At 44.5% G+C, this 20,596-nt stretch overlaps 1 protein-coding gene across 2 annotated transcripts in view; it reads left to right on the forward strand.

Annotated features, from left to right (window-relative positions):
• Window positions 1–10,994, forward strand: part of PLXNA1 (plexin A1) — a 308,227-nt gene extending 297,233 nt beyond the window's left edge. For both annotated transcript variants that reach the window (XM_027863712.1, XM_027863713.1), the window contains exon 32: window positions 3,936–10,994. In XM_027863712.1, coding sequence (XP_027719513.1) covers window positions 3,936–4,031 — 96 coding nt within the window. In that variant the 3' untranslated portion in view covers window positions 4,032–10,994. The remainder of the gene's footprint in view (window positions 1–3,935) is intronic.
• Window positions 10,995–20,596: the final 9,602 nt, after the last annotated feature.

The following is a 20,596-nucleotide window of genomic DNA, read 5'->3' on the forward strand; positions in this document are numbered from 1 at the left end:
GCATTCCATCCCTCAGGTGTCTCTTCCTTTTTCTAGTCTCCTGTGGAGTTTATAATAAACACTCTTAGAATGCAAGCCCCCTCAAAATAAGAGCTGTTTCTCCAACTCTTAGCATAGATAGCTAGGTAGGAGGAGAAATAGGCAGATAGATGGAGGGAAGGAGAGATAGATAGATAGATAGAAGAGTTAGAGATGTGACAAAAGAAATAGAGATTGGTGATAGAAGAATAAATAAAAATCAATGATAAAAGAAGAGAGACAAGAGATTGATGATAGAAGAGATAGGTAGATAGGAAAGATGGATAGAAGAAGAGATAGAGATATTAGAAGAAATTGATGATAGATATAGATAGGTAGAAGAGTTAAAAGAATAGACAGATGATAGAAGAGAGACAAGATAGATAATAGAAAATAGATATCAATGATAGAAGAAGAGAAAAGATTGATTATAGAAGAGAGGGTAGGTAGGAAAGATGGATAGAAGAAGAAGAGATAGAAGAGTTAGAGGATAGAAGAAGAGATCAATGATAGAACATGTATTAAGCACTTACTGTGTTCCAGGAACTGTACTAAGCTATGAGGATACCAAAAAAAAAAAAAAAAAGTTCCTATTTTCAAAGAGCTTACAATTCTGAAAGGAAAAGAAACCATAAAGAAGAGCTGGGAAACGGGGTTAGGGAGGGTGAAGGTTACCCAAGGAGCAAGGCCAGAGATGGAGTACTCCAGAGAATGAGTTGTGCTGGGGCTAAAGTGAGCAATTTTAGCCGCAGACTCCCCAGTTTAGAAAGCACTCTGGGGGTGCAGGCAGCCCAGAGCCTAAGGTTAGTAGGATGGGAAGTGATCAAAATGCAATGGAAAATTTGGCAGTCAAAGGACCTGGGGTTCGAAACCTGGTCCTGTCCCTTAGCAGCATGACCTCAGATAAATTATTTCACTTTTTTGGACCTCTGTTCCCTCAACTATTAAATACAAGAATAGATGGTAACCCACCTCATTTGAGAGGTGGTGATGCTCCTGGGTAGGGACAGTACAGTGTCAGCTGCTGCTGTTATCAGAAAGTATTCCTATCTCTCACTTCATGAGGTGGCCCATCTCCATCTCATGTAGCAAATTGAATGGGAGGGCTCTTGGAATCTGAGTTCAGCATCTGAACTCAGGATCTGGGTCTTGTGTGACCTCAGGTCATTTCCCATCTCTGGACCTCAGTGTTTCCATCTGTATAATGAGAAAGTTGGCCTGCGTGATTGTCAGAGGTTCTTTCCCAGCCCCCTAAGACCTCCTTTTTCTGGTCTCTCCTTCTATGACTCCCCATTCTGATTCACTCTCAAGTGACTTTTATGGCAAGAAATTCTACCTTTTCCTTTAAAAAAAAAAATTTACCAATCTGTTCTGTTTTGAAACAACAGGCACATTCCCAGCCAATGCCACAAACTCCCCACCCTACTCCCTACAAAGAACATTTAACAGTTAAGCAAAACTTCCTAATGGTATGATGGAGATTCTTAGTCACTTTGTCCCCTTTCATTAATAGGAAGGCAGGATCAGATGGGCGCTTTAACTGATGATGTGACACCAACCTCATCCATTGTATCTGACCCAGTTCTGTAGACTCTTAGTGCTGTCTTTATCTCATGGTCTCCATTGTGTATATTGTAGTCAGTGTTCCCTTATTTTTTAGCTGAATCCTTTTAATTGCATCTCAGGCTCCTTTCCCTAGTGGCCGTCATCAGACCACAGCCTTCTCTTTTCTGGGAAGGAGTCATCCCAGCTCCTTTAATCCTTAAACTACCTCTGAGTCTGATTTTCCAATACTTTGATGAACTTTGATGATCCTTCTTCCAAAACCTACAACAATTTTTTTTTAAATTATACAATGCAGCAAGGCCTTACTGATCCCCATACTGTGGGTCCTGCCCAGTGCTAGTCTCCTCTGAATGGTTTATGGGGCATGTGGGAGTGATGAAGGAAGACCCAGACCCTGGCTTGAAGGAACTTACAAGTCAGTCAGAAAGAGACAGTTGCAAACACGTCAAGTGTTTATGTGCATCTGAGAGAGGAGGTGCCAGCAGTGAACATTCTAGGATTCAGATCAGTGTGGACTGGGGAGGTCATGTAAGAAGTGGATGCTGACCATGGGCCTTAAAGGACCATCTCAGATTATGTCCATGACCTTTATAAAGAACCTGACTTCTTTCAGTCCTCATGTAGAAATATGATATCTTCCTACTTGTTGCTTATAGACTCTGTCCCTGATGGTCTCTCCCAGGAAAGGAGACTTGTATGATTTGGTCATGCCCATGAATGCCATCTGAGAGGCAGGTCTGACTCTGGGGCTTTTGAAGAGTCCCTCTTTGTTCTGATTGGTAATCTTAAGTTTGATGCACACCCTCCTTGGGTGCTAAGTTTTGCTTATGGCTCTCAGGAGAAAAACAAGGTCAGATTTCTGGCTACTGAAGTCTCCCAGCTCCTGACCTCAGCAGTTAGGCAGCTGAGGGGATGTAAGATCTATTTGCAGTCATCCGATTGGCTCTCTCACGCTTCCCCAATCAATAAAACATTGTATTTTTTCATTGGTTGAGGATACACAGTTGGCTTTTTCATTAGTTGGGATATATAGTATCATGAAGCTAAATGCTGAGCCTGGGCTTTCACTCGTATAGAGAGTTATCTAAATGAGATACTACTTCTACCAATGCAGGTCATCATCTTTCCAATTTATGATCTTAGAGAATTGCTCAGAAGATTGAGAGGTGAAGTGCTTTGCCCAAGGTCACATAGCCAGTGTGTCAGAGGAGAGACTTGAACCCACAACTTCTTGACTGCAGGACCAACGTTCTACCTACCATACCTCAATGGATCTAGAAGGGCCCTTATAGATCATCTGGTCCAATTCCTTCGGTTTAGGGAGACTGAGGTTCATGTGCCCATGGTCACAAAGCTAGTAAGTGGCAAAGGCTTGAACCATAGGTGGGATCATTTCCAGAAGGGTCCAACCTTTTCACTTTATAGATCAGCAAACTGAGGCTCAGGGGGTGAGCATCACAGGTGGAACTTGAACTCAGGTTCTTTGATTCCAAATCTGGCGCTTTTTCTGCTACATTATCTTGCCTTTAATTATAGGGCTCTGTGGCTAGTAACTCTTACCAGTTATACCATATGGGATGAAACCTTCTCAGGGGTTTGCAAGTATAATAAGATGGGGCTTTCTCATTGGTTGGGCACTGATTGGTCAGAGTTTGTAGCTTGGAGCTATCATTAATTGTACAATGTGTGATTAGGTCTTCTCAATGGTTGGGCCATATAGATCAGGGCTGTCATTGGTTATAGCATAGGTCAGTTGTCTCAAACTCGGATAGAAACAGATCCGTCCAGGTGGTATACTGACTTAGAAAACCACACAATAATATTATCTGTTATATTGTATTTTTATTTATTTTGTTAAATATTTCCCAGTTGCATTTTAATTTGGCTCCCCTGTGCTATGGAGTTTTGCAAGGGCAAATTTGACACCTCTGACTTATAGGACAGGGCTTTCTGATTAGTTGGTGATTATTACAGGATGGACCTTTCTTGTAGGTTTGGGCATGTAAAATCAGTCTTCTTGGCCTGTCAGGGAAAGTCAGTACTTTGTGATGTGGAAGGACCTTTGTAAACCCGGGATAGTCCAAATGACATCGTTGTGGACAAAACCATTTCCCTGAACTATTTGCCAAGCTGGGTTAGATTATTTAAAAGTGGAGGGCCTTCCCAGCAGAGTGTAGAAAGGATGGCCATTTGCAGAGTGGAGACTGCCTAGACCTCTCTGTTTGGTGGAAGGATTGTGGACCCATCTCATCCTTTGACCCTTGGTTCTCCCCAGAAGACTCCTCCGGTTAGCCCCTTGATTTCCGCACCGTCTCCACTCATTGTCCTCTCCTTTCTTGTTTCGCCCACAGATATTAGCTGCATTGGAGAAGGACGAACAGGCGCGAAAACAGCGGCTTCGGAGCAAGCTGGAGCAGGTGGTAGACACGATGGCCCTGAGCAGCTGAAAAGTCCAGCAGGGCTCTTGGTGACTTTTTCCTAGTGGCAGACTCTGAGAACCAGAGAGACAAAGGCAGAGAGAGAGGCTAGCAGCAGGGGCAGCGGTGTCTGTCCCGCACCCCCGGCCATGCCGGGGAGGAAGCGGGGGACCGCGCTGCATTCACCAGAGCCCCTCCCTGAGCCAGCCAGCACCGCCAAGCCAAGGAAAATGCCAACACTTGATCTGCCGAAGAAGGGAGAATCACAAAACCCACTCGTCAGCCTGCCTGGAGAGAGAGAAGGAGAGAGAGAAGGACCTTTCCAGGCAGCAGCACGTGGTGGGAGGCAGGGAAGGAGGCCACAATCACTTGGCAAGGAGGCAGTAGCCATGCACGCCTCCACTCCTCACGGAAGGCTGGCACAGTGGAAATGGTGCTCCCTGTGAGGGATGATGCCGGGGGAGAGGGTGGGCATCTTGAATCCTTCCCTCCGCCCCCCACCCCCTTTTCTTTTCCACGGAGGTTTCAGATTTTAACTCCTCCAAATGTGACTGACTGTTTTCTTCCACTCTCTCCTCTGTACCCCCTGGACCCATTCTCTCCCCCTCCCCTCCCCCATCTTTCTCATTTACCTGCTTTATTTGCACAGCTTACAGAACATCAAAAATTTCCTTTTACAAATCCACAAATAGAAAGGAAAAAAAATGTAACGAGAAAGGTTTTATATATGACATGAAATTGACTTCTCTCCCCCCACCCCCCAAGTGAGAGGGAAACCTTTAAACTGGTTGTCAGAGCCCAAACAGCACAAAAAAAGGAAAGAGGGTATGCAGTAGGGGTGAAAGTTCCTTGTCCCGTACCACGTGTCGTCTGTATCCCCCTCAGCCACAAATGGGAGAGAAAAGCACCGAGGTGCTCCCCAGATCGAGGGAAGGGGTCCAGGGTCAGAGAATGACAAAGGGCAGCTCCTGAGGGGCCAGGGATGGAGCTGGGAAGGACATGCCTTCAATTCTGCCCTACATCATTATCAAGGGCTGCTGGGAGTTGGTCAGGTGGGACAGGGGGAGGAGGTGTGGCCCACTCTCTCCCTGGTCCCTCCCTGCTCCCTGCTCCTTTCCTCCTTCCCATTATCCCAAGCCCTAGCCTGCCCCCCTATCCATGGGCTTCCTAAATTTGTGACCTCCTCAAACCCGGTACATCGTCTTCGAGGGCCAAAGGATAAGATTCCCCTTGGAAGTGTCTTGGTGGGATACCTGTCTCTGCTGCTGATAGGTCCATATTCTGGAAACCCACATCTGGCTCCGGACAAAGTCATTCAGTGGAGAGCTTTGCCTGAGTTCTGGAGTACCCTGTTTGTCTGATCTCCTTCTGGAAAAGGGCTTGATGCCTCTGAACCTAGAACTTCCCTAGAACACCTTGGCCCCGGGTTGTGGTCACATGTGAGACTGCCCTTCACACCGATACCAGAGATGAGGAGAGGCAGAGAGAGGACTAACCCCTCTTCTATCCTTCACTGATGCTGTTGGAAAGAAAGAGGCAAGGCAAGGCAATACTCTCTGCCTCCCTTCCCCACAGGGTTGAATCATGACCCTACAGGCAAGAGTCCTCATTTCTTCTGGTTGAGTCACAGAGCCACAGAAACATTGGCTCCAATGGAGCCTCCTAGAGCTGGGTGACAAAGTGGGTGGGGTGGCTCTCAGCCACATCCAAAGGTCACCACCCCCTTCCCTGTTTCCTCTCTCCTGGGAGATCCTTGTTAGAACTGGGCCTGTTGAGGGACTGGGAGAGAAGGGAGTCATCGGCAGTAGATACTTCAAATAAGTTACCAAGTTCTGGGGCAGAGATGTTCTGGCTGATGGTGAGAGGGAATAAATCACTAACTTTTGTCTGGCCCAAGTCTTCTGTCATCCTTGACTATTATCCAGCGGCAGCTGGCCACAAGCTCTGTCCTCTAGGTCTAATAAACGGAAGAAATAGAGACAGAGGGTTTCCTGAGGATTCAGTTGGAAGTAGGCTGGTGGACATGGCATTTGAAGGATGCCATTCACCAGGCCTTCCCATCATTGTCATCATCTTCATCGTACGTCATTGTTGTCACCACCATTCTCAGGAACACCATCGTCATCATCACCAAGGTTATTCCCACCAAACGTGCTTGAAACTCTTCTTTCCTTACACAACAACCCCTACTAAATGAGTACTTTTTTGGCCTTGTCCCCTGGAAGATAATCTGTTTTTAACTCAACTACAGTTTCTGTGCAACTTGTACCACCAGTAACTCCCATGCTCACCCATGAGAGGCTACCCTTGGGCCTATGGAAGTGCTTGGGGATCCCCCATAAGACCCCCGGGGCCTGTGGTTGAACATCACTCTCTAGGTATTTATTATACCCAACTCCAGTCATTAAACCAACACCTCACAAATCTAGGCCAGGTGTGGCCAAAGATAGCCTTTGATCTCTTCTGGTGCAGGCTGAAAACTTCACGAGACTAGCTCTTGAATCTGTCCAGAGTGTCTTTACTTCTCTCTCTCTTTCTCTCTGTCTTGTCTTCTTTCCTTTCCTCTGTCCTCTCCCCCTGGGTATTTTCCAAGTTCCCGTTCATCTGAAATCTAGCACCAAGTGGTGATCCTCAGAGTGGAGATGGGATTTTGGGGGAGCTTTTTGGCTTTGCTTGTTTTTTTTTTCTTTCTTTTTTTTTTTTAAAGAGGAAAGAAAGAAAAGAGAAAGCCTGTTTGGTTCTCATGTGGTGGCTTTACTGGTGAAGACCAGAGCCGCAGCTGAGTGAGTGCTCCCTCAGTTACCCAGCCAGGCCAAGATGATGCTGTTCACAATATGTATTGCTGCTGCCTCAGCCTCGGACCACGGGGAGCCAGGCCTGTCCTCCAAGGGGGCCATTCCAGTGACCCCGAGGAACTGCTCTGTATCCGTTCACGCCCTCAGTGACCAAGTAAGAACAAATGAAGTTTTTAATTAAAAAACAGAGAATTGTACATATATATATATATATATGTGGTTACAACCTAAATCTCCAACCCCAGGAGGGTCCTGTATAGTTGACTGAAGGAGAAAATTTAGGGGAAAAAAAAAAAGAAAAAGATATAGAATAAGAAAATTAAGCCAGTGGGAAAAGCAAAAACAAAACAAAAGAAAACAAACATACCAAATGGTCTGGAAGGAACTTCCAGGAGTTTATCACCAAGCGGAACAATCTTTGAAGCCTGAACACCTCTAATTATGCGGTGATTTCGTTTTTTTTTTTTGAAACTTCAAGGAGGAAGAAAAAGCTACCCCAAATCCTCAGAAAGTCCAGGACTGCCTAGGACCTGCGAATTACTGCATGAGCGTGCTAGATTTTAGTCTGAGTTGATCTTTTTAAAACTGCAAGTGTTGAATACTAGAGGTTGTTTAGACTTTTTTTATTATTATTATTATTATTATTATTATTTTTAATTAATTTGTCACTTCTTGTAAAAGAAAAAAAATGGATGAAAGTAGACTTACCTTCACCAGTTTACTTCTAAAATGGTACTAAAGGTTTCTGTGTACTTTAAGGGACAGCTAACTGTGATGGGACCAACTGTCTCCTCCTCTCTGTGGTGCCTGGTCTTTCCCAGGGGGTCTCAGGGAGGCCCAGAGGAGGGAGAACTCTTGTTTCTCTGGGGTGACTGGGTCCCTTGGTGATGGGAATCAACTCTGGGAGGCTAGTTCCAAAAAGTAGGTTTCCATTATTTTTGAAGACTTAGGTCTACAGGGAGAACCCTTATTGACCTAAATGGAATTTTTTGGGTTCATTTTTCTGCTCACTGGATTCCCCCCTTTCCCCTCAGGGTTCCTCTCCTTACCCTCTGCCCCCCCCATTGAATTTAGAATCATGATGGGGGGTCATGGGGGTTCATTTAGAGTCATCAGGGGTTCCCCCAAAAAATGTGGAGGGAAGTTACTTTGGAATCAATCCTGATCTTTGACTCAGGAAATCCTCATTTGCCATTAAATTATTGGGAAACATGACAGATGAGGCAAACAATTCTGAGACTCCAGAAACAAGGCAGAGATTTATGCTTAGGGACCACTGTTTCCAGTAATGTTCAATTTTTAATGAATTGGGATAAAGACTTTCCCCAGACCAGTTGGCTTAGCTTAGGCCTCAGTCACTTATTTCCTTGGATTGAACTCTCTAGGGATTCAAAGCAAGTTTAAGATTAGAATGTGATGTTTTGGTCAGACCAAGTGATGGACTGAATACTGCCTAACATTCCAGCCAAGCTCTTTTGTCCTCCCTCCCCATTCCCCCCTGCAAGTCCCTGGAAACCAAGGTTCTGGAGCAAGACTTTGGAATCAGTAAGGAAGAGGATTCCTGTAGCTAACCAGCTTTGCTCTTGAGGGACAAAATTAAGTTCAGTTCCACGAGGCTCCTGAGAGAAAGTGCTCGACAGGTGAAGCCCCACACTTTAAATGATCTAATCAGACCTTAGGGAAGTGGCTTTGCCCCCAATATGTCATCTGGCCTGGCCCATGCTCACAAAGACCCACTCATGTCATCACCAGACACTTTTGCCACTTCAGTGCAGGAAGGATACTCAGGCTTCATAATACCAGGCCCCACTCATTCAGAAATCATGATTCTGATGGCGTTGGGCTGATACTTCCCTTTGTGTTATCTAGAAAGAATTTAAGTCATTTGGGGGAGGGGGGGCAGGGGGCATGTTTAACCTACTTGAGAGCACAGATTGGTTTCAAGCCTTCTCAAGCACTTTAGAAGCTTCCATTTATGCAAAATGATTGACAGTGCTAATTATAAATCATTCTTATCTATTCATTAAAGCCAGTCCCCTAAGGATCTCTATTAGGGAGTGCTTCCTTTGCTTGGTTCTAATTACCGTATGTGTTTAAAAGCAGGAAAACTACATTTCTTTTTTTAAGTCTGTAATCTATACTTGAGGGGCAGTGTGCCTTTGGAGTCAGGAGGACATATTAGCAATGTCATCCTGGGCCAGGCACTTCCCAGAGCTCCAGGCAGCTCTCCAGGACCATCCATGTGCATTGGGAGAGAAAATTTCTTCATCAGGATTTCCCTGTATACCAGTGAAATTCTAGGTCTGGTTCTTTTCACCCCCTCCTCCCAAAATACGTCAAGCTAGGCTTGCCTTTAAGTGAAGCTAACCTCACCCCCAGTCTAAACCAGTGAGCCAGAGTCCACGATAGTCACAATCACCTGCAGCTACTTTTGCTGCCTCTCACAGAAGGGTCAAGTTCAAGGCTATAGCTAGTTGTACCTTAGGTGCAAAAAGAGATGGGGGATGGACCACTGGGAAGGGAGGAATAAGAAAATGCAAGGTCTCGTGGTGAATAGAGGGTTCTCACACCTGGGTTGCACTAGGTTCTCATCATTCACCTAGGTTACACCAGGACCTCCTCCGCCCTTGGCAGGTTTGCCAGCCAAATTGGCATTGGGTTGATTTTATCCATTTCTCCAGCCCTGGTGATATGAGCCAGTGGGCCATAAAGTCAAACCAGGAGGGTCGAAGTAGAAACAACTCCAGCAGCATGGGGTAGTGGAAGGGGGACCAGATTGACTCGAGAAATCTGAGCTCCAGAATTGGCCTTGACACAAACTCACTACTTGACCTAGCCTGGTGACTTCCCTCTGGACCTTAGTTTCCTCCTTTAGTAAAGAACCTTAGTGAGGGTGGGGAGGATATTTCACAAAGATGTAATAGATGCGGCAGCATCTCACTGCAAGAAATTTTGGTTCAGACTGCCCCCAGGCAAACACAGCTGCCCTTTCCGGTACTCCAGTGGAGGCAGGGACAGCTCCAAGAAAACTCCACTGGGGTCTTAGAAGCATGAGATACCATGAGGGTCATCTGTGTTTCTTTGCCAGAGAACAATGGGGGCATTGGGCTGGGGTCTTCCTGCCATCTCTCTAAGGAGACCTGAATCTACCTCATGCTTCCCTCTCCATGCTCCAAAGCGCTGACCCATCTCCTCCCCAAGCCTTGTCAACTCTCTAGGTCCTGCTCTACCACACTGTTGGCTCGGATCAGAGTGTGTGTGCTGCTGTGCCTCCAGCCCAGGGGCCTGGTTGGCAGACAAAGGCTTCAGAAGCTCCTTTTACCCTAGCCAGTAGGCTACAACTCCAGAATTCATCCCTCCTCTCTCCCCCACTTCTCCCCCACCAACGCCCTCTGGGCACGAGCCTTTCTGCTGTTAGCTGAGCTTGTCCTTTTCTGGGCTCATCCTTGAAGCCTCTCCAGCTTAGGAAATCCTGTCTCAGCTTGGCATCATCTTTGAGAGCCATGGGGTCACTTTCATGCCACAGTGAAACATCAAAGGGAAGACTTTAGGGGAGGGCAAGACCATGGTCTTAAGTGGACCCAAAAGTTAGTTCCTTAGGGGAATGGTAACTGGCATTTTAAGTCCTTAATGTTTAAAATCCTCCTGAAACACACATACATGCGCACACATATGCACCACCACCAGGAAAAACAGCATGGCACTGCCTCTCTGAGCTCCAGGTTTCATAGAATCAATGGGACATCTTGGTCCCCACTTTTCCCCTAAGATAACCAAATTTACATCGACTCCATTTTCTTTATTATTAAGCCTCTTGGAGGAAACCCTCCTGACTGTTTCCCCCTCCCCACTCTCCAACCCCCCAGTTTTGGAATCAGCAGCTCAAATCCTTGGCCTCACCAGATAGGATAGATATATTTAGAGAGAGATTTATATTTTTAAGATGAAGCGCACAATTAGCTGTCCCTTAACGTCGTCGTCCACATTTCAAATGGAGAGAAGACAGATGGTTTTAATGGTCTGATCAGTGGTTCTGATAAACATGACTCAGTCGCTCCACGTTGGAAGCAGTGGGGCCCATAGATCCTTGTGCCCTTGGATTGTGTAAATATTCCCGCTATTTCCTATTTTAATGTTCTTCAGATTTAGTACTTGTAAATAAAAGCGCATCAAGGAGAGATTAAACATTTTTGCTAAAGTCTGTGTCTCCTGGTGTTATTTCCCATCGGGCCTGCCTATTTTATCATTGGGGCGACTGGCGGTGAAATAGAAGACGGGAGAGGAATTGTGGACTAGCCTTACTTACTTGCAGAGCTAATTCTGAGATGGGGGCTGGCTAGGTGAGAGGACTGCAGAATAAGAAGGAACTTTGGGATCAGAGTGGGGAGAGATGGGGCTTTACACTCTTTGGCTGATGCTTTCCACACAGTTTGTAATGGAACCTCTCTTGGCCTCAATTGGAAGGTAGGTGTGGGGCAGTGGAAAGAACCCTGGACTCGTAGGTGGAGAACCTGGCTTTGAATTCGGCCTCTGCCATTACCCTGTGTGACCTTGGGCAAATTACTTAACCTCTCTGGGCCTCAGTTTCATCCTCTGGAAAATGAGGGCCTTGGGCTAGATGGCCTTACAGCTCTAAATATATGATGATATATCATCATAAGTTCTAAAGTAATGAAGATAAGACCTTTCCTTTGAGAGTTGTTCTTAGGAACGTGCTCTGTAATTTTAAATATAAATGTGTTAATACTATGAACAGTACAAAAGTCACTACCTTCAGAGGTAGTGAATTCCCCATCACTAGGGGTGGGAGGTGGGGTGTCTTGTAAAGTGGAAGTTATATGATAATTTGTCCGAGATGCTGGAAACAGCATTCCTGCTTGGGTTCAAATGAAGTCAACACACATTAAGCACTTACTACATCCCAAGCATTGTACTAAGCATTAGGAATACAAATACAAGAAGAAAGAGCACCTGCCCTCAAGGAGCTTACATTCTAATGGGGAAAGAAAACCTTTTCCTTTTTAAAAAAAAAATTTATTTCATTAAATATTTCCCAATTAAAAATTTAACATTGATTTTTTTGAAATCTTGAGTTCCAAATTCTCTCCCTCTGTCTTTCCCCTTCCCCACCCTTTGAGAAGGCAAAAAATTTGAAGTCAATTATATGTGTAAAGTCATCCAAGACATTTCCATATTGGCCATGTTACAAAAGAAAACACAAGAAAAATAGAGTGAAAAAGTATGCTTCAGTCTACTTGGAGTTCATCAGTTCTTTCTCTGGAGGTGGATAGCATTTTTCATCATGGGTCCTTTGGAATTGCCTTGTATCATTGTCTTGATCAGAGTAGCTAAGGAAGACAAAACATTAAGTGCCTACTATGTGCCAGGCGCCATACTAAATGCTGAGGATACAAATCAGAAAAATACTGTCTCACCCCTCAAGGAGCTCATAATCTAAAGGGAGAAGCCAGCACGCAAAAGGAAGCTGAGAAAAGGGGGTACCTGGCGTAAGGGCATAATGTCCCTTGGAGTGCCAAAGCCAAGCACAGCTGCCAATGGAAAATGGAGTCACCTGGAAGGTTATGAATTCTGTATAAAAGGATTTGGGAAGACTTCAATGCTCCACCCTCCAGCCCTTCAGTCAGGGGAGAGGTGACTGAGGGTGAGCTGAGAAACTTAAATATGTGAGGTAGTTGAAAAGTGGGAAGGAGGAAAGAGATTCACATAAGGGCATAGTGGAGAAGCCTGGAGAATCAGGAGGGAACCAAGGAGTGTGGCTGGACTGGGCACTTCCTCAAAATGGTGGTTCTGGGAAGAACTCACCAATCAGATAAGGGGGTCACAGGGTGGAAGCATGTTCTAGGGTGAGAAACATCTGAGGCATGATGAAAAAGGCTAGAGAATCAACAGAAAGCCAGGAGAGGCTGCCATCAAAGCCAGAGACCTCTATTTTGTAAAGGTCTGATACCCAAGATACATGGGGAATTCATACAAATATATGGTCAACGACTTCTCTCTTGGGTCAGAAACAGGGCTGGAAGGGACCTTAGGGGTCATAGAATCCAACCTTCTCATTTCCTAGGCAGGCTCAGGGAGGTTAAATAACCAGCGAAGGTCATGTTGAATGCAACTCCAGTGTGATTTGCCCTACACCCTGCTGCCCACCTAAAAATGGCTTCTAAAGGCCCTCCCTTCCAACTCTGGAATTTTGTGAAGTTACTCAGCTGGGATTCTAAAGACCCCAGTGATAGCCCTGGCCCTTACTGTACCACCTTGCTATATCTGCTCAACATCTTGGACTTCAGTTAACTGGGAGAGTTTCACTAATTGATGCTTAAGATCCTTTGTGGCTTCTGGGGCTATAGCATAGGTCATTCACATAGAAGAGTTCAACAGATAACCCTTCCCACTCCAGGTCTGGAGGACACTGGAAATACATAGACAAACTGGGATTGGGTTGTTCTGCCCAACTCAAATCTCTGAGCCTGTCTTCCAACAAAAGCCAGTGGGACCCAGGAAAGCAGCATTGGAGATGGAGAAAGAACACTGGACCAAGAGGTGGGAATCTACTGGCTTTTACCATCGACTCGCTATGTCACCTTGGACCAAGTCATTTCCCCTTTTTAGGCCTCCGCCCTATCTGTAAAATGAGAGGGTTCTCTAGAGAAGGGATTCTTAATTTTTTTATGTATGTGTCAAGGACCCTTTCTCACAATAATGTTTTAAATACATAAGATTAGGTACTTAGGATTGCAAGGGAAACCAATTATATTGAAACACAAGTAACAAAATATTTTTTAAAAGAAGTTCAGGCACCCCAGAATTAAGAATCCTTGGCCTAGATCTGTAAGGCCTCAAACCCCTAACATTCCATGGTCTCCCTGGTAGAAATGAAGGTGGTTGAGGCCAAGGGAGGGGGAGAGAGAGAGAGAGAGAGAGTTCTGTGATAGGGATCTACTCTTTGAAACAAAGGTCATTTTCTGCGGTTACAATCCTTTTGTAGTTATAACCCCTCAGCTAGGTGGATACAAGGGTTGAGTTGTGTCTGCATTTGTAGGGGTAGGTTCATAGGATCAGAGATTCTGGAGCCAGGGGATTTAAGAGACAGAAGGGATCTTGGATATTTCGATCCAATCACCACATTTTACATCAGAGGAAACTGAGGCTCAGACAGAGGAAATAACTTGCCTGAGGCCATACAGAGAATATTTTGCAAGGTCAGGACTCAAATCTAAGCCTTCTACCTGTCCCTGTTTTGTTTCCACCGCCCCTCAGGTACTTGGTAAACATGAGTTGTTCACAAGCTTTTCACCTGGGATGAGTGGTAACTACAAGGCTGCTAACTGGGACAAAGATGAGAAGCAAGTACCTGGAGATTGAACCTGTGACCTTTGCCCAACTGGCACAGTGTTCTAACCATTAAGTCGTGGAAACAAAGCCTTAGAGCAGCCATAAGGGACTTTAGAAAACATCTCAATCTGTACCATTGGTTCCCAACCTGGATGGGTGGCTAAAATCTAAATTCTTTGACCATGTCTGTTCATCATGATGTTGGCTGAAGGGTTGGGGGTGAGGGTGGGGAGGGAGCCAGGAATGGGAAGAGCAGGACCTAGAGAACGAGGATCCCAGTTTTTATGTTTTTCAGTTTTTTTTATTTTACGGTTTTCACATCTAAAGACCTTTGATAGTATAATTTTGCTGACTAGTACAAATTGGACATGGCCTAGGTATGGTTGGATTGGGAAATATGTGGAAAGGTCACCAGACTTTTGAGTCAAGAGACCTGGGTTCATATCCCAAACCCAACATTTCTTAGCTGTGTGACTCTGGACAAATTACTTCACCTTTCTGAGGCCAGTCTCTATCCCTATGAGAGAGAGAAAGAGAGAGAGAGAGAGGAGAGACAGAGAGAGACTGAGAGAGAGACTGAGAGAGAGGGATAGATATAAACAGAGAGATAAATGATAGAAGGGGATGGATGAATAGATCTAAATAGAGACATGGATAGATGAAAGATGATAGAAGGGATAGATTGGATGGGTGGATAAATGGATATACAGATAGATGATAGATATACGAAGACTGATACAGAAATACACATATCTGAAATATTTATGAAGCACCTGCTATTTGCCAGCAACTACTGTCCTTGGGGGAGGTTCAACATACACATATATAAGAACATACAGCATAAATGGAGAATAAGTACAACTCCCAGGAGTTTCTAAGGCTGTGACTGGGCCTATCAGTAACTCGCCTCAGCTCCCAAGTCGCCAAGAGCCACTCCTGTTGTACTCAAAAGCAGGCTCAGCTTCCAAAGAGAAAAAAATAAAATAACTAGGTAATCACCATGAAATTGCATGAGGAACAAATATAGAAAAAAGATCTTGTTTAGAGGATGACGGGTCCCATTCTCGCCATCAAACCAATTCTGGGTTTCCAGCCTAAGACATCCACAATCAGCATTAGACATGCACTGAGTCAATTACAACTCGTTATATCACGCTATGGAGCAGAACCATCCCCGAAATCAGTCAGCGCCTGTCACAGCGCCATAATCAGAGGCAGCCGCATCAGAGATTATCAAGGGTAATTATACAGTAAGTACAGTGCCGGAATCAACTGTATTTTGATTGATCTATATATTAGCTTATCAAGGATATTAAAATAATCAGCTATTAATAGGGGCATAGCAGTGAACTCAGATGGGAATATGAATGGAAATAATCATAAAAATAGTTTCCATTTTTATTTAGGGCTTGAAGATCTACAAAAGCTATTTTTCTCACAAAGGCCCTGTAATGTGTAGCTATTACAAGGATTGTTTATCCCCATTTTATGGATGAGTAAACTAAGAGCCAGAAATAGGAAAAGAGTTCTCTAAGGCCGCACAGGTGTTTAGTGGCAGATCTGAGGCTCCAACCCAGGTCATTAGATTCCAAATCAAAGGATCCTGCTCCATCATCACATCACCTCCCTTATTGTTATGCTCATATTGGCAGTGTTTTACTGTACATGAGTTCAGTTATCATCCCTGTTTGAGTGAAGGGAATAAGTGTTTATATAGCACCTACTATGTACCAGGCACTGTGTTAAGTGCTTTTTACAAATATTATCTCATTTGATCCTCACAACAACCCTGAGAGGCAGGTGCTATTATTAACCTGATTTTACAGTTGAAGAAACTGAGGCAAAGAGATTAAGTAACTTGCCCAGGTCCCACAGCTAAAGTGTCTGAGGCTGGATTTGAACTCAGGTCTTCCTGACTCCATGCCCAGCACTCTATCTACCACTGCACCACCCACCTTTGGAATGACTCCCAAACCTATTTATAGTCAGTCCTAATCTCTTCTCTGAGCTCCAGTATCACATCTCTGATGGCCTATAGGAAATCTCAACCTAGAAATTCCACCAGCTCATCTAACCCAATCTGTCCAAAATGGAAGTCACCATGTTTCTGCCCAATATTGACCCATCCTCCAAACTATAAAAGTATCTATAAACCTTTTATGCCAAGCCTTGTTCCCCTTTTCTCAGCAAACAGCCTTGTTTTCTGCCTGATTCAGAAGATTGAAACCACGTGAACGCTCTCATTTCTCCTTTTCCACATCTCAGAACTTTCTACATTGTCACCCATCTTATTCTTCTTTACTCTAGTCTAGGGCAAAGAGTTAGTTCTTCTTGTTGAAGCTGAACACTTTAGTTGTACCTGCAATTCTATCCCTTCCTGTCATATCCTGGAGCCTGTCCCACCAATCATTCCCTCTCTCTTGTTCTTCAATACCAGGAAGCTAGGTACTATAATGAATAAGGCACTGGGCCCAGAGTCAGAAAGACCTGAGTTCAAATCCAGCCTTAGATACTAGCTGTAGGACCCTGGGTAAGTCGTGTAACCTCTGCCTCAGTTTCCCCATTTATAAAATATTTTGTTGTTTTTCAGTCATGTCTGACTCGTTATGATTCAATTTGGAGTTTTCTTGGCAAGGATACTGGAGTGGTTTGCCATTTCCATCTCTAGCTCATTTTGTAGATAAGGAAACTGAGGCATACAGGGTGAAGTGACTTGCCCAGGGTCACACAGCTAGTAAGTCTCTGAAGCCAGATTTGAACTCAGGTCTCCCTAACTTCAGGCCCAAAGCTCTGTTCATTGTACCACCTACTTGCCCATCTATAAAACATAAAATATACAATTATGAAATTTAGAAAACAGTACCTACCTCCAAGGGGTTGTTATCAGGATCAGAAGAGATAATATCTGCGAAGTGCTTTGCCAACCTTAAAGCACTGTATACCTGCTACCCATCATTACTATTATTGTCCCTTTCTTCTGGCAGCGGGGTAACACCATAGTGCACAGAGCACTGGGCCTGGGGTCAGGAAGACTCATCTTCCTGAGTTCAAATCTGGCCTCAAACACTTACTAGCTGTGTGACCCTGGGCAAGTCACTTAACCCTGTTTGCCTCAGTTTCCTCATCTGTAAAATGAGCTGGAGAAGGAAATGGCAAACCACTCCAATATCTCTGCCAAGAAAACTCCAAATGGAGCCACAAACTGTCAGACGTGAAAACAACTGAACAATGAAAGTGACTCCTACAAACATTCCAAGGTTTCCCTCATCCTTACAAATCATAAGCTTGTTCCAAGTATTGCCTAAGTATTGTCCTAGCGCAGGGGTGGGGAACCTGTTCCTCGAAGCCACATGTGACCTTCTAGGTCCTAGTGTGCAGCCTTTTGACTGAGTCCAAGTTTTACTGAACAAATCTTTTTATTAAGGGAATTTGTTCTGTGAAGTTTGGATTCAGTCAAAGGGTAGCACTTGAGGACCTAGAGGGTCACATGTGGCCTCAAGGCTGCAGGTTCCCCACTCCTGTCCTAGACTTGCTCCTTACTTTCACTACCAAACTCCTAGAAAGTCAGTCAACAAACCTTTAGTAAGCACTTGCTGTGTGCCAGACACCGTGTTAAGCATTGGTGATATAAAAAAGGCAAAAACACGGTTCCCATCCCTCAAGAAACTCACATTCTAATAAAGGAGACCATGTGCAAATAACTAAGTTCAAGATAAATCTAGTGAAAATGCGAAGGAATCTCTGAGGTGAGCATAAACAGGGAGAGAGGGGCGGTGGGGGAGAAGACTAGAAAACACCTCTTGAAGAAGCTGGGATTTGAGCTGAGCCTAGGGAAGCCAGGAAGCACCTATGACCACTGCCTCTGCCAGACCACCCCCTTAATTCTCCCTTGCAGTCTGGCTTCTAATCCCTCTCTACTGAAAGTTCTCTGTCCAAAGTTAGCAACCATCTCTTAGCACTAACCCAACCTGACCATCTTGAGCAAAAGAAGACTGCTGTTCAGATGGGAGGGGCGATGATAACAGATGATGGAGAATAGAAAGTATTCCAACTTATTTGACTTCTGGTTTTGTTTTTGTTTTATTTTGTTTTTTGCTTTTCCTGCTAAAGAGAATCACCTTTGGATTGAGAAGGACCCAGCAAAAATGGCTAGTAAACAATAGGAGAATATCTGTCTTCCCTTGATGAGTTCAAGTTACCAGGCTCAGATAAGCTACATCTGAGGATAATGAAAGGACTGATAAATGGTACTGCTAAGCAGCTGCCAGTGGTCTTTGAAAGATCGTGGAGAATCCCAGAGGTGCCATGGGAGTAGGAGAGGTTTTTTTTTTCCTTAGGAAGAGAACAGACCCTGAAAACTATAAACCAATGAGTTTGACTTTGATTCCTGGGAAATTCTATGATGTATTATTAAAGGGATGGTTAGTGAACATTTAGAGAAGGAAATGGTGAACACAAAGAATCAGCAGGGATGCTTCAAGGACATGTCAAGCCAGATCAATCTCATTTCCTTTTTTGACAGGGCTCTTATACTGGTAGATTGAGGAAGGCTATCCACATAGTTTACCTAGATTTTAGAAAGGAATTTGACAATAGTTTCTTATGTTCTTCTTATGGGCAAGATGGAGAGAGTAGGGTAGACAATGAAAGTTAGGTGGATTCTCAATTGGTTGAATGACTGATTGAATGATTGGTTGAATTTGGTTAAACACCCAAAGAGGTATTAATGTTTTGAGAAATACCTGGGCAGCGAGGTGGAGCCCTAGTGCACAGAGTGCTGCGACTGCAGTCAGGAAGACTCAGCTTCCTGAGTTCAAATCCAGCCTCGGACATTTACTAGTTGTTTGACCCTGATCAAGTCACTTATTCCTGGTTGCCTCAGTTTCCTCATCTGTAAAATGAGCTAGAGAAGGATCTCACTCAAGTATCTTTGCCAAGAAAACCTCAAATGGAGTCATGAAGACTCAGACACAATTGGAAACGACTGAACAAAAACAACCACAAAAATAACACCTACTTCACAGGCTTGTTAGGAGAATCATATGAGATCATATATGTAAAGTGCTTTGCATACTTTAATGCACTATAGAAATGCTCGCTATTATGATCTGTGTGCAGGTTGTACATCCTCCAACCCTCTTTGAGGGCACAGACTTTTTTTTCATTTTTGACTCTGTATCCCCAGCACTTAGCACACAGCTCTGTACATCGTAGGAGATGAATAAGTGTTTGTTAAGCTGAATGGACTTGAACTGTGTCTTAAGGAAGTTTAGAAATGAGGGTGACGCTGAATTGAGTGCGGAGAACTCAAATGCTAAGCTAAGGAGTTTGGATTTCATCTAGCAAGAGAGTCAGATGCAGTTTAAAAATTCGGAAGAGGTTTCTGAAAGGCAAGCAGGGATAGACAGACTGTCAAACGTGGTGCCCCAAGGCGTCTTTAAAAATTCACAGCCTCTTTTTCGACAGGACAACTCTGATTCATTACTATCCTATCACTTTAAGAGCACTTAAAATTCCTTTTTTTTTCCTTAAAAAAAAAAAGTTTAACTCCTTTGATTCTGCCGCTGCTGGATTCTGAAGCACAGGTTATGGAGGGACGGGAGAGAGTCCAGGAACAGAGCCACGAGAGAAGAGGGAGGGCTCAGAAAAGTAGGAGCGTATTGAACTCGGTGAGTAGAAGCAAGAGAGGTTGCTGGAGGAGGAGAAGGAAGCCAGACAAGACTCAGAAGAGTAACTTAAGCGATTTTGCCACAGGCTAGCCCTGTTTACATCCAGTTAGGCAGGGACAAGGAAGCCAGAAGGGTACAGTGCCGGGCGCACAGATTTACCATCAGAGCACTTAGGTTCAGATGGTAGCGCTAGAGCTATGTGTATGATCTTGGAAACTTACCTCCTCTAGAGCTCGGTTTCCCCATTTGTAAAATGAGTTGGCTGGACTAGATATTCATCTCTAACCTTAGCACAAAATCCTCGGATCCTGTGTGAGCAGTTGACTGCCTCCTCAGCACCGTGCTGCCTCTTGGCCTGATTTGGTTTCACGGCAGTGACAGGGTGTCATAGAAGGAAATGAAGGCTGATCCCAATGCTGAAATTCCCTGGTTGCTGAGCAATGCATTTCAATTACCAAGGTGTGGGGCTTGTGGGGCGGATTGATCAAACTAGACCTATAAAGCAAATTGAATAATCTTGTGGCTCAGAACTATAAAATATAAGTATTATGCTCAAAAGCAGCTGACAAAGTAATAAAGATGGAGTGGGGCTGGGTAGGAGGGGGGCAGTGGTGTCGGGCACTACCAGCCTGTCGAAGATTTATGTCCTATTCACCCCTCAAGGCATCCGATTTTTCAACAACATTTACTGAGCCGCTATTCTAGAATGATAGGATAGGGAGCTGGGAGGGAACTAGAACATAGAATGTCAGAGCTGGGAGGGGCCTTAGAATACAGAGTG

The sequence above is a fragment of the Vombatus ursinus genome, unplaced genomic scaffold (assembly GCF_900497805.2).
Source record: "Vombatus ursinus unplaced genomic scaffold, bare-nosed wombat genome assembly UNPS02014773.1, whole genome shotgun sequence".
NCBI classification, from domain to species: Eukaryota; Metazoa; Chordata; class Mammalia; order Diprotodontia; family Vombatidae; genus Vombatus; species Vombatus ursinus.